The following is a 16,712-nucleotide window of genomic DNA, read 5'->3' as shown; positions in this document are numbered from 1 at the left end:
TTGCAGAAGTAAATTTTCTTCCATCTAGTAGAATAAAATTGAGTCATTCAATTTAAAAAATGAATTATAGCATGTTGAAGTTGTCCAAAAATAACGTTAAATTTTAAAGTATGAAATTTTTTTTAAATATTAAACACACTGAAAGAATATAGACTTTATTTTTTGATTGCCCAAATAAAATTTCTAAAACTCCAAAAATGGCAGAATTACCGATTTTGAAAGTGAAAGGTTCAAATCAAAAATTTTCAAAAAAACCTAAATATTTCGAAAACGACGAAATTTAGGTAGAAAAAAGCTAACAAAAATCCCTTTTAAGAAAAACTCGAATTTAAGTGTTTGTATACCAATTTTCAGATAAATATAATTATCAGAACTTTTAATAATAATAATAATAATAATAATAATAATAATGTGCGGTTGCTTCAGAATGCAATAATAGTAAAAATGTGTAAGAAAAACCTGCATTCATTCTACAGTAGGTAGTACTAAAATAGAACGCTTTACTAGCAGTCTAGCAGTTAAACTTTGATATTTTAATTGTTTTTTTTGGCACATTTAATATCAAACTTGGTTACATAACCCCCAAAAACCGTAACTTTTGTGGGTTTAAAATAGACTTTTAAACATCGCGTTATAACGGCAATGATATTATCCCATAAAGCTTTAAATCCCTCTCTGGGCCATAATTTGGGCATCAAAATTTATCCGTTTCTCGATCTTTCTTGAGCGTTTCCCCGCTTTCGCCTGCTTTCAGACGCTAAAATGATGAATCCTTTGATTCCCGCTCGCCAGAGCTTTATCTCTTGCCGCCGGTCCTAATCACCATTTACCTGATTATTCGGGAAAGTCCCATCCTTGTCGATTGCATTAACTTGTGTGACTTTAGTCCCAATGGGTTCCCCTTCAAGCACAGTCTCCTGCTCCCTCTCCGTAAAAAGGGGAATCTCATCATTGACGTCTTCGAGCTGGATGTAGACAGTCGCCTCACTGGCCAACTGTTGAGCCCCGTTATTCTACAAACAACCAAATAATGTAACAGGGGGGAAAATTGGGGGTCCAAGAGCCAACCTCCACACGTATTGTCAAATTGTACTCCTTTATGGTCTCGTAGTCCAGCGGATGGTTCACCTTGATATCGGCCCACGTGAAGCCGTTGTCGGGCCTCTGCTGGAGGTAGAAAGTGTGGTATTTGTTGGTTTGCGCCGTAGAGCCGGGCATCAAACGGTAGAAAACCGTCGGATTGTTCTCTATACCGGAACTAACAGGAAGAAAAAGCATTTGAAAAGTCTTGTCGGCCAAGTCGAGACGACCTAACGCTAGAAAAACTCTATCACGTGATCACGATCAAAAAGCAAAGTCAAAAAACAAAATTTGGCCGGACAAAAATTCTTCAGCCGCATGCAAAACGCGACTTGGACTACTTTCATTTCAAAAATCAAACGAATTAGCACTTCCCGGTGATAAAAAGTAGTCCAAAAACCAAAATATCAGGTTTAATGCACATGCTGCCACTTATGATGGTCTCGTCAAAAATCAATTTTGTTGAAATTTTCCCAAAAAAAAAAATGAAAAACCAAAATGTTCTACAAAAACGTCTACTTCGTCATGCACTGAAAAACTTCTGAACTGTTAGCGGCAGTGCCAGTGCCGGACTCCTGAAAAATGGCGTGATTTTAGTAGTTATGATGATGAGTTAACAACAACGTGTCACGCACTGCCAATTCATCTAGCCATCAGACCTGCTACTGTGTCGGAATCACCCGCAGGAGCATCGTGATACGTCTTAATCGCATTTAAGTCAAAAATCATAATCTGGTGAGTATGAGGATACGGCTGAATGTTGTTAAGATGTTGCATTAACCCCGAGCCCCAAGCTTGTGCGTGTGGTGCAGGCATCAACAACATTCACCGGTCGACGGGAACGAAACAGAGGACTACACACCCAGAGCTACGGAGGGATGGGGATGAGGAAGCGCCCGATTTGTTCGCACCAACAACCAGACCGAAATTTCAACACAATCCCCGCCACACACGCAAATTCAGTTAAAAAAAATCGAAAAAGAATGTAGTCACTCTAAACCATGTTTAAAATGTTATAATGTAGCCGAGAAAACGGTTCCGATTTTTTCACAAACATTAGAACACTATTCTGACAAGTTGGAAGATGAAATTTATTATTACCCAATTTCTGATCAAGTAAAGTGAGAAAAATAAGGCACATTATTTGTTTATTTGTTTACTCGCCTAACTAATACATACAGTAGAAGACCGATTTCATTGCAATGATTTTCACCGTTTTATCTGTAATTCAGTGTTAATTCACTTCAGTGTTCAGTGTTAAGTGAACAAATCTGAGGATTAGTTTTATTGAGCTCAGCAAGCAGCATCTGAATTTTGATTGACCGGTGTGAACCCATAAAATTCCAATTACTCCACTGCACATAAAATAATGCTAAATGCTTATAATACCTTTTTTTCTCAAAATTAGTGTTTTTTTTTTGTTTTCGCTAAATGCTATGTAAGTGTACATAATTTTAATAATGTTTTATGCATAATATACGTTAATAGCTGCATCCATGCTTATTGTATACAAAGTCAAGCGATTTTGTATTTAGACTTTAAGGTCTCTGTACAATCGAGCGGTTAAATATAGAAAATTTATAGACAAATTCATGCCTATAGACACTCTTTAGGAACAGTTTCCTAAAACTTTGACTCCTCTTTAAAATAGGAGACATGAGACAAACTTACCAGATTTTTCGTAGCATGGACGTTTTGGTAAACATTATCTCTACAGTAATGTTTATTTGCTAATTTGGCGTTTTTATGCCAAAAGACGTTTGTTGTGCTATTTTTAAAGTTTTTGAAGTTTTTTAGCTTTAATAATATCTAATAGTAACAAAAGTTATAATAAATTTTCAAACTAAATGAACTTTCATCATTTTGAGACGTCTAAATACGGCTGAAAATCTGAGGAATGAGCTCGGAACGCAACTTTAATAATTTAATAAAAAAAACACTATTTTTAAACGGAATATTATTGAATTAGAAGTTATTTTTAAGCAAAATCTTTTATCAAAAAATTGCAGGCGTAAAGGTGCTATTAAAAATTGTTTAAATGTATTAATAAGTAACTCGAAAAATAAATAGAATTTCTAGAAAATATATTCTTAAATTTTTTTACTTGATGAGGTAGGTACTTAATGTTTTTTTCACAAAAGTTTGTTTTTGTTAAACATTTTTCATAAATAAATTTTGATTTCAATAGCGCTGAAGATTTCTTGAAAAAAGTTTGGAGTATGTTTTTAGGCATATATTCGGTTTCTGAGTATTTTTTATGCTTAAATTTTAAACTTTTTTAGTTCGTATTTTCCCTATTTTTGTGCTAAAATGTCCAAACTCTAAATTTATTCAGAGCCCAGAAAATAATGCTTTATTAAGAATAAAAACATTACTTTTGTGACAGGCCTGTAGGGTGTGGTAGCAGATCAAAGCGAGACTGGCAACTTCAAACATAAAAGCCACTGAATTTACTTTTCGTTTTCTTTCTCTCTGTTTTCAAGTACATATTATCTTAATATTCTTGATTTAGCATCAAATGTTCACTATTTAGCCCTAAACACTAGAAGTATTTTGCTAACTAATAACTGAAAAAGTAAATCACCATGAAATTTATGTTCAATTTTGTAGAACGAAAAGTTTTCATGTACGCAAGCCTGTAGCCATTTTAAATAATATTTATTGAAATAAATACAAAAACTAACTTTGAAAAAATTTATTCATGATGCTTTAAAAATAGGTTCTCCCTTTTTTCAGTACTATCAGTAACAGTACTCTACTGCTATATGCTCCACCTACAGCCTTTTTTTTAATTTTCATTTAGCTGTAACAGACCATTAGACAGAATAGCTGAATCTTTTTTGAGCACTTATTAGGCTTATGAGTTATAGCCTAATTACGTGACCGCCGGCTGTCTTTCAGCAGTTGAAAAAGCAGTCAAAGGCTAAGGTATACATTTGTGGAGGATATCCTCCTTCAGAGTCGCTCTGACGACTGGGGATAATACCATTACTTGTACATTTATTATGTAGGTACAAGAAAAATTCTGAAAAATCCAAATAAGGTACCATCATATTTATGTGCTTTGCTGTTAGTTTGTGTTTCTTTGGAGGGTGTTTATGTATGAAATTTCGGAGTATGTGTTGGGTGGTGTGGGCGCGGTGTGGATGAGCGCGTGCTGGCTCTCCGGGTGAAGCGTGCACAAACAGACGAGATGGTGCCGTGCAGCTCGTGCTGCTGCACGGTCCTCACATCGACTGGGTGAATCGGAGTCACCGACCTGGCCTTGACGGACACAACCTTAGCCCCCACCGGGAGGTTCTCCCGAATGAAGATCGGTCCGTAAATCACGTGATCCCAAACCGGCGGGTTGTTCGCGCGATCCACCACGTCTATCTGGACCTCCACGGATCGGGAGAGGGGAGGGTAGCCTTTGTCTTGGGCGGTGGCCTCCAGCTTGTACGTCTCGCGCTGGGCCGCCGGGAACATCACACCGTGTTAGTGGGGCCCAGAGGAGGTGTGAAAGACAAACTCCGGACGCCGCGGGCCCCCGCCATGCCCCCTGCCGGCCCCCCACCCCCGGGCCAAGGGCCCCCGGCGCCCCCGCCAGCGCCGATACCAACCTGGCCTTCACCGAAGTCACTACAGTACCCACTGTGACATTTTCTCGGATGTGAATGGGGCCGTACGTGTTCACGTCCCACAGGGGCGGCTTATTGTTCCTGTCTACGACGTCTAATTCAACGTCCACGTCCGCGAAGGAAGGAGGCTCGCCTCGGTCGGAAGCGCGTACGCGCAGTCGATACCTGTCTCTCTAAACACGGGCACGGTGAGGTCAGGGCACGAAGGACAAACCAAACTGAACACACTCAATCAAACGAAATGCGAACCAAAAGAAGAAGACAACTCAATCACACAACTTAAATCAAGGCTAACTCCACGATATGGATGGATGGCTTATTTGTACACATGGGCGGCTACAAGCGTCGATTCTGCCGCCCCACAACAGCAAACAACACAATCGACGCTCTGCGACACTCACGACTGCGTTTCGATCAAATTTCGACCTCAGACACCGATCCAGACTTGCCCCTCGGCCCCAGGACCCACTGACTCTATAACCAACCCATATACTCAATGACAACATTATCTTGCCCATTTCCAACCAATGCTTCCCACTTCACAAAAAAGTACAGACAGTAAACTAACTATGTTTTCTGCCGTAGATAAATTTAAAAAATAATGATTCAGTTCATTTGTGGAGAGATTTCAACAGTAGCAAAGGCTAGGAACGGACAAAAAACGGTCTAACTAGGTGTGAGGTTTCTTGGCGTTGCGATTTCAGTGTCGCTGAGTATATTCACGGTTATAACGAGTTTTAGTGTGCATGGAGTTCCTGAAACATGCCAAATAAACGCAGAGGTCAAATGAAGAAAGTAAAGTAAGAAGCGTAAGTTCTGGGCCCAAGCCTGATGGAAACGCAGTCTGTGGAGAGCCAGGGGAAAGCCCGGTGAAAGCGAGTGAGGCGCCCTCACCGCGGCTCCAACTATCTACAGCGCCCTTGTAGGCCCCCCAGTACGTCCCCTTACTTACTGGATAGCATCCCTGCTTCCGGTCGGTGGTACCGGTGAACAACAGAAAAAGTGCAATTAAACCAAAACTAAAAAACGTCAAAAGAACGAATAAAAAGAAAGAACCAAACCTCAAAAACATACAAAATAACGTTTCGACCAAAAAAAAATCCTCCTCTGTAAGCAGGCATGTCATGCATGAAAAAAACATGTCGAAAAAAGTCATATGGTGGTCAGGGCGGGAGCAAGGATGTGCAAAAAGTCAGCTTTAGTCTCCTGTCTCTCGTAAACGACCTTCAAAAACCGTTGGACGTTTATGAAATAGTACGCCGCCCCATACACAGGTTTAAAAATGTCACAATGTTTGAGGGCCGCAAGAGGTCTCAGTGCCCACCCCGGGTTTCAAAAACCGGCCTCCTGCGACTCTCGTGACCAAAATACTATACAAGAATGCGTCGGTACGCTCCTCCTGCAAAAAATCACTCAAAAATGTCACAAAATACAGGGTCAAAAATGCATCAAAAATGTGATGGTGGGAAAAATCAGCGACGAAAAATCTGGTAGTAGCGCCTGGCGTCAAAAACAAAACAGCTCTCCTTGCTACTCCAAAATAATAGGATAAAGCGGCGCCGACTCGAGACACCTCGAGCCGGCGTCCGCGCGAAAAACCACGAAGAAACGTTATGCAAGGTGTGCCGTATAAACAAACTCATTGAATAAAAGGTAGAGATCAGTGCAGTCGATCGTCAGATCGATCAGAGCAACTCAAAGTAAGGTGCGCTGAAAATGAAGAAAGAAGCAGCTATTTCCACTCGTACCTAGGTGTTGACTGTCGGATGGGTGCCCCATGATGCTCTGAAACGGCACTCAAACACACGCGCATTCACACCTTGAAACCTAGACGGAGCGACCGGCAGGAGATACTTACGTCCAGGGCTTTCTTTAACACTATCCAGCCTGATTCAGGCTGGATTTCGAAATATTCCAAGTCGGCGGCGTTCGAACCGGCGTTCAGGGAGTACACGATGGCGCCGTTGTTGTCAGCGTCCTCGTCTGAGGCGGAAACGCGCAGAATATTGGTTCCGATACTGGCATCCTGCTTCACGTTCTCCACGTATTTCTACAAAACGAAACAAAAAACTTTCGATCCAGAACCACAAAAGCATTGCAAAAATTAAGTTATCTTAGTGGATCACAAACCTTGTCAGGTGCTGGATAAACAGAAATAATTAAAATTTTTGAATAAATACGTTATAATCAGACTATCATTTTTCCTTCCTTTCCTTATAACTCTAAGGCCTGTTTGACCCAAGAGCAATAATATTGAAAAAGTTTTTTTCGTAAATAATAAAAATGAGACGTTATAACAATAATGTACAAAATTTTAGCCAGTGATCGTTAATCGATAAAACACTCTCTGGGTGCAGTAATTCAGCTGCCAGTTGGAATATTTTTAACAAAACCATGTTTTTTCAAACCTCATTGGCACAGTCAGTAGGTTCTCAAATCTATTTTGTGACCTTACATTTCCTTTAAACATAAGTTTAGCATAATGAATATAATGCAGAACAAGCAGACAAGAAATCGTAGAAGCAATTTTCTCAAAGAACAAGTACTTTTATTGCTTGAATTTAATAAATTCATGCCATAGAAATTGGTAGCAGATGAAAACCAAGTTCGGCAAGATTAAAAACAAAGGCAAAAGAAGAATACTACGGGGCACGAAGAGGGGACGATCTGGAAGAAGAAATTTGCATTCCGCAGTTGAAGTTGTTTAAATACTAGAAAAATACATACAAGAAAAAAGCGAAAGAAAAACTAAAATAATCTTACAGAAAAAAAATTGGTAAACATTAAGAAAACAAAAAAATTATAAAAAAAGACTTATGTTAAAGAATTACTAGTAATTAATTTTTGTATAACCGAGTAAGTTGCCTTAAAATTAAAATTATTCTATACTATGTTAGTATTTGAGTTTTCTTCAAAAAATCTTCGTTTTCTAAATTAATCAAATCATCCTCTTTATAATACCTTCTGACCTTTGTAATTTTTTGTAATTCTAAATATTTGAAAAAAAACTCGTAAATTTGGAAGTATTTTATTCTCAAATTAATTTTTTTTCGTCACACATCATCGCCTTCACCCTCAGAAGACAAACTTTCAATTACCTACATTTCGTTCGTTGATTTGCAAACTTTTTACATAATTTAAATAAAGAATTAAGTACGTTAATGGGCGGAAATTTTGATCTTAAACTTAAGGCATTGATTTTGTATTTAAATGAAAAATTAAATTTGTTTATAAAATTGTTCCCACTCCTAGTTGATTAATTTTAATTATAAGGAATTATAAAAAAGTCAAAACTACGTCATTTCGGCGCAGTTGGATGGCAGTAGAACCAGATTTTAGAGAAATTTTGCAAAATATTAAGTTAAATGCGCAATGAAAAGAACAAAAATATTTTTGATGTAAAAAAATGAAGAGAAAAGAGATGTAAATAAAAGTAACTGCCACTAATAAGTGATAAAAACCTGCAGAAAAAAATTGACTCTTTTCAGAGACAGAAAAAAAACTTGAAACGTTTTCCCGATTACCGGTCAAGTGCATTTCTAACTAATAAAGTAAATACGACAAATTTTAAATTTCCAAGATGATTACTTATAGCGAAATTCCTGTTAATTTGGTGAAAATCAGCCGACATTTAAAATAATCGAACACCGGTTTTTTGCCAACTTTTGAAGCGCCTTCTGATTGGTCCGCCTTACTGTCGGGTGTGCATTAGTTCGTCGATATCCAATGACAAACACCTTGCAATTTTTTGCGGGGTAGATAAGCAAGTTGGAGGTACTGTCTACATTTTGATTGGACAAATTATGCATTCCTGGAAATGAGACGGCAAACCGGTGCTGGCCCTTCCCATTAAACTAGAATTTCGTCTTCGGTGCAATGGCCGATCATATCTCCAATTTTATGAAATTTGTCAATACTTCAACAACCTTTTTTTCGATTTTATCGAAATAATCTTATCTCGATTTGTTATTTTTCGTCTTTGCAATCACACATCGCCATTTTCAGAAAACGAACTGCTATTTACAAATTTTTTATAGAATTTAAATGAAGAACTAAATACGTTAATGGGTAAAAACTGTGGCTTTAAAATTAAAGGGGCATTAATTTTTAAATATCCAATTAAAGTGATCACGAAATAGCTTTGAGTTCAGGTCGGCATTAAATTTAAATGAAGAATAATTAAATTTGTTAATGAAATCGACCCTTAATCTACATACAACATTACTGGAGCAAGTTTGACTTTTTCAAACTTTTATAACAAACAGAGAAATTATATTTCGCTTAACTTGACACATGTTTACAAAGCTCTCTGTCAAAAAAACCCAATATTTTACCCTAAAATGACTTGAAAATTTTCTCATAATAACCCCCAGTTATCCAACAACTGACTTCTCGGCCTGGCCTACCTGTCTGTCAAACAGGGGTGGATTATCATTAACATCGGTAATTTCCACCGTAAACGAGCACACCCCCTCCAGCGAGGGCTCCCCCTGATCGGTCGCTTTGACCGTAACCGACACGAACTTGCCATCGTCACCCTCCCGGTCGAAAACCTTGTTGGTGGACACTTCCCCAGTCTCCTCATCCACCGTAAACTTGGTCCCTTTCTGGTTCGGCTGTTGCACGATGGAATATTTGACCTGGCCGTTAACCCCCTTATCTTCATCGGTCGCGTGCACCTTAATGACCGGCGATCCATTCGGGGCCCCTTCCTCCACCTTGGGATAATAGGTGCCGCAGTCTTTAAAAATGGGCTTATTGTCGTTCACGTCCGTGATAAACACCACCACCACGGCCGTGGACGTGTGGATGGTCTGGTCGCCGTTCACACAACACGCCCCATCGTCCATCGCTGTGACGTTCAGCTCGTACTTATCCCTGTCCAGGGAGATGGATTTGCTGTGAAGCCGGATTACGCCGGTGATTTCCTCAATAACAAACTGGCCCGAGCTTGTGCCACCGCCGACGAAGCCGAACCGGACGTTATCGCCGTCCTTATCGGACGCCACCACGGTGGTGACGAGGGTGTTAGGGCCCGCGTTCTCGTCCACGTTTGGGGTGTAGACTTGCTGCGAGAATTTCGGTTCTTCGTCGTTTTTGTTCTTGGTGTAGACTCGGACTGTGGCGGTGCCGGTTTTCGCAGGTTCGCCTTTGTCTTTGGCGGTGACGACAAACTCGTAATAGGCGTTGTTGTTGTCGGCGTCTAGTTGTTTGTTGTTGGAGATGATGCCGCTAGGGTCTACACTGAAGTGGTCGTCCGAGACCAAGTATTCGATTTCGGCGTTGGCACCGCTGTCCGCGTCCATAGCTTTGACTTTGAGGATGCTGGTGCCTGGAGGAATGTCTTCGTCGACGTTGTGGGCCTGGTAGTCTGGGAGTTCGAACTTGGGGGCATTGTCGTTCACGTCCGTCACACGGATTGTGAGCTAGAAAAAATAAAGTATGCATCTCCAAAAATAAAACAAATAAGTTTTTAGAATTATTATGGATTTTCCAGCGAAAATCACCCAAAAATTTCTGCTAAAAACATTTTAGTACTAGTTTTAGTGAATAATGTTACATTTTTTACCATATTAGTTTTTACGACTTACGCACAACTACATACAAAAATCATAAGAAATTAAACACAAAAAAAATTAAGGGCCCGTTTACAGAATGTTTTAATCGCAACCAGATTATCTCGAAATTTGTCAATTTAATACTGAAATTAAATTTAAATATGCCTTAAACCAGCTTTTTTTTAAAAAGCTTGATAAGCTTTTGGCTTGCTTTTATAGAAATTTTGCAAAGAAAAAATCTGAAACTCCAAAAACACAAAAATCGCGTAATTATTGACTTTTTTTTGGTAACTTTTTTGTCTGTTTTACCTCAAAAATCGCGGTTTTTTAGATTATTTAGGTGTTATAACCAAAGTTCGCTCGGAAATTAGTTACTAAATCTATTGAAACAAACAAAATACTACCAATTTAATTTTTTTGTTATTTTTTTTTTTGGTGTTTTGACAAGACAAAATAACATTGAAGTGTTAATTGATGTTTTTCTGCCAATTTTAGTTAAATTTTTAAAAAAACAACTCCATTATTATCTCTAAAATATGTGCTTATATACTTAAAAGAAGGTAAAAGTATTAAAATTTTTGTGCAAACTTAGAGAATTTTTGGCATGATTTTAAGAAAATTTAATGAAAAATATACATATTTTTCTCTTTCTAGCTGAAAATTGTATACGAAAACTTCCAGATAAAGTTACAATAAATGTTATTTTCGTTTAGTTTAGTCATTTATTGGTTTGTTTCAGCAAAACTGAACTTTGAATTTCGTTCAAAAAATGCCTATAAGGTTTTAAAAAGATAAATATGTCACTTTTGGCTGATTTTTCAATTAGTTTTAGCAAAGTCTGCTCGATACTCAAAAAAAAAGAAAAATAGCACAATTTTTGGGAAAAAAAACTTTAAATAACTATCTTGTATTATTATGGATTTTCCAACTACATATTGAACTTTTTTAAATAACATAAAACAAAAATCTCTAAAATATTCCTCTTAAAACATTTATTGTAGAAGAAAAAACTAAAATTGGAAAAATGTTGGGTTGTTTTTGACAAATTTTAAAGAAATAATTGCATTTCAAGCAGAAACATATACTAAAACGCTCAAAATACGGCAAAAAATGTTATTTTTGTTTAGTTTTGGTCATTTACCGGTCCATTTTAAAGCGATCTAATCAGAAAACTTGGAAATTCAGTTCAAAAACGTGCCCAAAGTTTTCAAAATATACAAATAACACCACTTTTGATAAGATTTTGTGGTTTTTGGTTCATTTTCAACAAACTCGTGCTCAAGAGTGAGTTTTCCAGCCACTTTTAGCAAAATTTCTCGGAAAAAAATAGTGTTCTCTCACTTCAAAAGTGTGCTTAGATGCTTGAAAAAGGCAAATATAACACAATTTTTGAACAAAATTTTAAAGAAATAATTAAAAAATATACGAAAATACGAGAAAAATAATGTTATATTCGTTAAGTTTTGTGATTTACCGGTCAGTTTTAAAAATACTGACGAATTTAGTTTAAAAACAGGTGTAATGTTTTTAAAAGATAGAAAATACCACCAGTTTTGACGAGATTTTCTGGTTTTTGGCTAATTTGCGACAAACTCTTTGAATGAACTAACGAATAAAACAATGTTTGTTGGTTTTTGAAACACTCTTAGCTAAATTTTTGGAAATAAAAAGTGTTTTTTCACCTCAAAAGTGTACTTAGACACAACTTTAAAAAAATTATTGCGTTAAGAGAGTATCTATTTTTTTTATTTAATTGATTGTGAACATGAAATAAAAAGAAAAATTGCAATACCTCAACAGAGGTGGAGAACCCTCCCGAGTCCTCCGTGGCGGTGACCACCAACGAGTACACATGCGGCTGCCTCAAGTCCTCAAAATCCAGCTCCTTCGCCAACTTAACAATCCCACTAGTGGGCCCAATATTAAAAGTCCCAGCCCCCTGTCCTTGCGCCTTCAACGTGTACCTAATCTCCCTATCAGCGAACGACTTGGCCTTCACCGAAATAATACTGAAACAAACCCCCAACAGTAAAACCCCCACACTCCACCCCCAACTCACTCTGAATCCTTCTTTTGATTTTCGGGTATTTCCGCCTCGTAACTGGGCATGTAAAACTGGGGCGCTCTCTTGCCCCCGACAATCGAGAGCCGCTCTTCCGGCGTGGACTGGAACCTGCGCTCGTCGACCCTCCCGTTCTGGTCCTCGGCTTTCACATAGAGGACGTACTCCATGTCGAGCTGGAAGACGTCGGTGCCTCTTGTTCGAACCACACCGGATCTTTCGTCCACTTCAAACCGGCCTCCGGTGCGGTCGCGCACAATGAAATAGTGGATATTGTGGTCGGTATCCGGGTCGCGGGCTTGCAGGGTGAACACGGGCGTGTTCGGAGGGGCGTTCAGCTGGACCACGGCCTGCATGGGCAAGGGCCGGTTGATGAAGTAGGGAGGCTCGTCGTTGACGTCCCTCACGTGGATGATCACGCGCTGGTTGTCGGTGTCTGCAAGAAATCAATTTCCGGGTAAAAAAGACGATTCGCATTCGAGCGAAATTCTAGTACTTACATAGAAGTCCAGCTGTTGAAAGCAGCATGAAACAGAAAAAAAGAGTAAGAGAAAGGCTAAAACAGTTTTTGAGTAAAGTAATAAAGTAATAGTAATAATAAAACGGTCTGTATTTCACTTGCGAAGTCTAGCAATTGCTATTCAAAGTTACCCCCATAAATATTTAGATAAATAAATGAAATGGAATGTATAATGTACTAAAACTAAAAAGAACTACTGAAGAAAAAGAACAGAAAATAAATAAATAAATAATAAGAAAATAACAAAAAGCAAAAGAAATGTTTAAAAAAACAAGATATTAGAAAATTTTGGTTTTATTGCAAAAATTGTTCTCCGAAATTTTCTTGTATAAACAAGAACACGGGCACCACATGGTACATCGGCTACAGCCAGTGAAAATAATGTACAAGAGCTCTAGCTTAATACAATGAAATTGTCAAAATTCTCTAAAAAAAAACAAAAAAGAACGAATCACGACACAATTTCTTATTTTTGCACAAATTGACCAATTTTTTATTAAGGACAACAGAGATTATTAAAAAATAAGATAATTCAAAGGAACTACATACATATTATACCCAATTGCCACTTACTGAAAAATGTAAACTTAGAGCTTGTTTAGTGATTTTCTAAATCGACAGAGAATCTTTGGAGTAATATGATTTTTCTCTAACAAACTGGCCTATTGGCGATATCACTATAATTTAAGAAGAAAAAAACAATAATTAAAAAAACTAGATCGTTGTGAAACAATATTTTTTGAAAATATCGTCAGAACGTTTCTCACTGAGAATTAAAAGGTAATACGAACAAAATATGCTAAAAAATTACATTTAGAATATATTTTGCAAATTTCTGCATCGAATAAAATATAAGGATGATTTTTTTCATTGCGATTTCTAATACGTATTCAACAGAATATAAACAAAACTACATAGATTGCATAAAACACGCCAGAATAACTGGATGTCTGCATAGATTAAACATTTATTTTAGTTAAATGAACAATTTTTGTTAAAAAATAAGTTTAGTCAAATAATAAAACATGCCGAAAAATACAAACTTAGAACAGCATCGAGAGGAAAATAGAAATTTTCTCCAATTAAACACATTATCATCTAACAAATCGGCCGATATGTGGAAATAAATCAACAGAAAATGATCAATAATAATTAAGGAAATTATTAACTCTAATAAAAAACCTGGAGTTTTTTGCACAAATTAACATTTTTTTATAAAGCGATTTTTGTGGAATAGTAACAACTCCAATGAAATTTTAACTTTACAAAATTCTCTAAAAAAAGACATACTGAACAAATCACGATATAATTTCCTATTTTTGCATAAATTGAGCAATTTTTTGTTAAGGGCAGCAGTCCTTGTTAAAAAATAAAATAATTCCAAAAAACTACAAACATATTTATATTATAATTTCTGAAAAATACACTTAGAATCAACAAAGAATCTTTGCAGTAAGATTATTTTTCTCTAACGAAGGGGTGTATTCAGCAATATCTGGCACTACAATTTAAGAGAAAATTACCAATAATTAACATATAATCAGATTGTTGTGAAAAAAGATACCTTTTTTAGAAATCGAATAAAATAAGCTGAAAAATTAAATTTCGAATATATTTTGCAACTTTCTTTATTATTGCGCTTTCTGTTGCGTATTCAATAGAATACAAACGATTCTTAAAAAAAAACTAGATTGCACGATATAAAGCCTCATTTCGAATACGGATTCTAATATTTCTGCGCTTTTTGTTAAAAATAGAAGTGGTCCCACAATTGAGCCTTGTGGAATACCAGAAGTAGTATTACCTGCTCCTAATTTTGAGGTGCCTACAGTAACAATTTGCTTTCTATTTATCAGATAGAAATGAAAAAAAATGAAATTCTGTCGAAATCATAGAGATGATTTTGCACATAAGTGTTTTAAGGTGTCAAACGCTTTATTGAAAAAATCCAATAGTGTCACAATGGTGTCTTCGCCTTTTCAAAGCTTTGAAGCCTTAAAGCAAGCGTTAAAAATTTTTCCCAAGTCTGAAATAGGACTTAATTTTTATGGATATCCTAATAAAAAATAAAATCAACCTTTAGAAACGACACAGCTATTACCTTTTCTAAAATTTTTGATAAGACAGGTAATATGCATTAATAGGTCTCAAGTCAGAGCAAGCATTGAGATTTTAAATTTTGGGTAAAGGACGCACTAAAGCAATTTTCCAGATTTCAGGATAGCATCCAACCTCCTGCTGAAAATTCTTTTTTTTTTTTAATTGTGGGCACACGTCTAGTTGTAGTCCTTTCGGCGTTGTCAACTTAACTTTATGAATGTGCATTTGATGTAATGTTGTGATCGCCGGGAAATGGAGTGGAAAAAAGGATTGAAACGTTCCCTGTCTAATGTCATGTAAATGTATTCAGGCGAGATTCCACGACTCCCACACTGGACCGAAATGGTCTCGCGCCCATTGTTGGTATATCAACGAGCGTATCCGCATATGCATTATGTCATAATACGTACCGACGAGATTAATATCTCTATCAATTACTTGGCACTAATTCATTTCTATTAGAAGCGTAAAGCCGGAGGCGGAATGACTCTCCGATGGCCATTACTAATCATAAAAACTCAAAGGACACATTTCAATATTTCAAAGCTCCAAATCAGCACTATATCGATCCGGATCATAATTAAAATTAAGTTTTCAGCGGTGTATTTCATCACTGGCAGAGAAATTTAGGCTTTGTTCAGTCGTGAGCACGACACAGAAGTGGAGCTTTTGTTGGCTGTCTAAGACTCGAATTATTTATTTTAGGCACTTGAACGATAGTTGGGCGGGAAATTGACGAGGAAGACGCGCTTCACACAAACAATAAATTTATTGTCATCAATTAATTGTTAGGCAACGGAAAAAAATCGAAATTAGTGAAAATATATTTTAGAATGAATTCCAACTTGCATTTATTGTTTTTTCGTTAGAATTTAAATTTGCACGTTAATTAAAAAAACTTCCGCAATCTTTTAGAAACGACTTCAAAGTTGCATTGAGTTTTGTGTTTGCTTTTGTTGTAGAATCTACGATTGAATTATTTGTTTTAACACTCAAACTGTGTTTATGCGTGAAATTGGTTGAGGAATCAAAGAACAAGCACTCGACAAACAATACATTTATTGTTATCAATTCATTACTCGCTAAACAACAACGAAATATCCTTGTTATCGAGGGGAGTGGAAATGCCCGCAGGCACCGCCACTGGCCAAAAAACGGCTTCACCGCTTTAAACCTCTCCGGTCACTTAAACCGCCACTATGAGGGTTCGATGCATTAATCCTCCCGATGACCATTTAACAAGGTCTTTTAAATTAGCGGCTGGCAGGCCTCATAATAATTACAAGTGGCGTCGTTGTCGCAGCTGGATGACTCAAACTCATAATCAGATTAGTGCACCCTCTCCTGACCTGGCAGAAACGTCATTCTGTAACCCCCGGATGTGTCCAAACTTAATCGGGGCCGATATTGGGGTTCCTTCCTTCCTCTTTTCGACCAAAACAAACAGTCTTGCAGCGTCGCCAGCGATCGATCCATTTTATTCGCACATGTTGCGAAAAAATCCAGGGAGGGGCTGCTACTTACTTAAGGCACTGTTTGCTCTATTAACGCCGGAATTTGCATTTCGAGATGTTTGCGCTCCGGATGGAAGCACGAGTGCTAAATTTGGGGTGGTTTCGGGTCAACTCGGGGGCGCATCCACCGTATTTTGAATTAATTATATTCCGCACAATAACTCCCACGATTTCGTGAAGAACGAACGGCGGTGTCAAAGGTCGCTGCAGGATCGATAATTATCGGAATATGGCGGCACGTGAAGATTCTTGATGATA

At 37.4% G+C, this 16,712-nt stretch overlaps 1 protein-coding gene across 11 annotated transcripts in view; it reads right to left on the bottom strand.

Annotated features, from left to right (window-relative positions):
- Nucleotides 1–16,712, bottom strand: part of CadN (Cadherin-N) — a 171,907-nt gene that overhangs the window by 116,573 nt on the left and 38,622 nt on the right. For 5 of the 11 annotated variants that reach the window (XM_008195797.3, XM_008195802.3, XM_008195796.3 and 2 more), the window contains exons 4-11: nucleotides 12,821–12,832; nucleotides 12,318–12,756; nucleotides 12,051–12,267; nucleotides 9,107–10,126; nucleotides 6,559–6,750; nucleotides 4,340–4,530; nucleotides 1,069–1,258; nucleotides 831–1,013 (exon numbers count right to left, since the gene is read on the bottom strand). In XM_008195797.3, coding sequence (XP_008194019.1) covers nucleotides 831–1,013; nucleotides 1,069–1,258; nucleotides 4,340–4,530; nucleotides 6,559–6,750; nucleotides 9,107–10,126; nucleotides 12,051–12,267; nucleotides 12,318–12,756; nucleotides 12,821–12,832 — 2,444 coding nt within the window. Of the gene's footprint in view, nucleotides 1–830; nucleotides 1,014–1,068; nucleotides 1,259–4,339; nucleotides 4,531–4,682; nucleotides 4,874–6,558; nucleotides 6,751–9,106; nucleotides 10,127–12,050; nucleotides 12,268–12,317; nucleotides 12,757–12,820; nucleotides 12,833–16,712 lie in introns of all 11 variants that reach the window. The other 6 variants (XM_008195795.3, XM_008195801.3, XM_008195794.3 and 3 more) reach the window with 3 other exon arrangements.

This window comes from Tribolium castaneum, chromosome 5, assembly GCF_031307605.1.
Source record: "Tribolium castaneum strain GA2 chromosome 5, icTriCast1.1, whole genome shotgun sequence".
Classification (NCBI taxonomy): Eukaryota; Metazoa; Arthropoda; class Insecta; order Coleoptera; family Tenebrionidae; genus Tribolium; species Tribolium castaneum.
The sequence above is the reverse complement of the archived record's forward strand: the minus strand, read 5'-3'. Positions and strand labels throughout refer to the sequence as shown.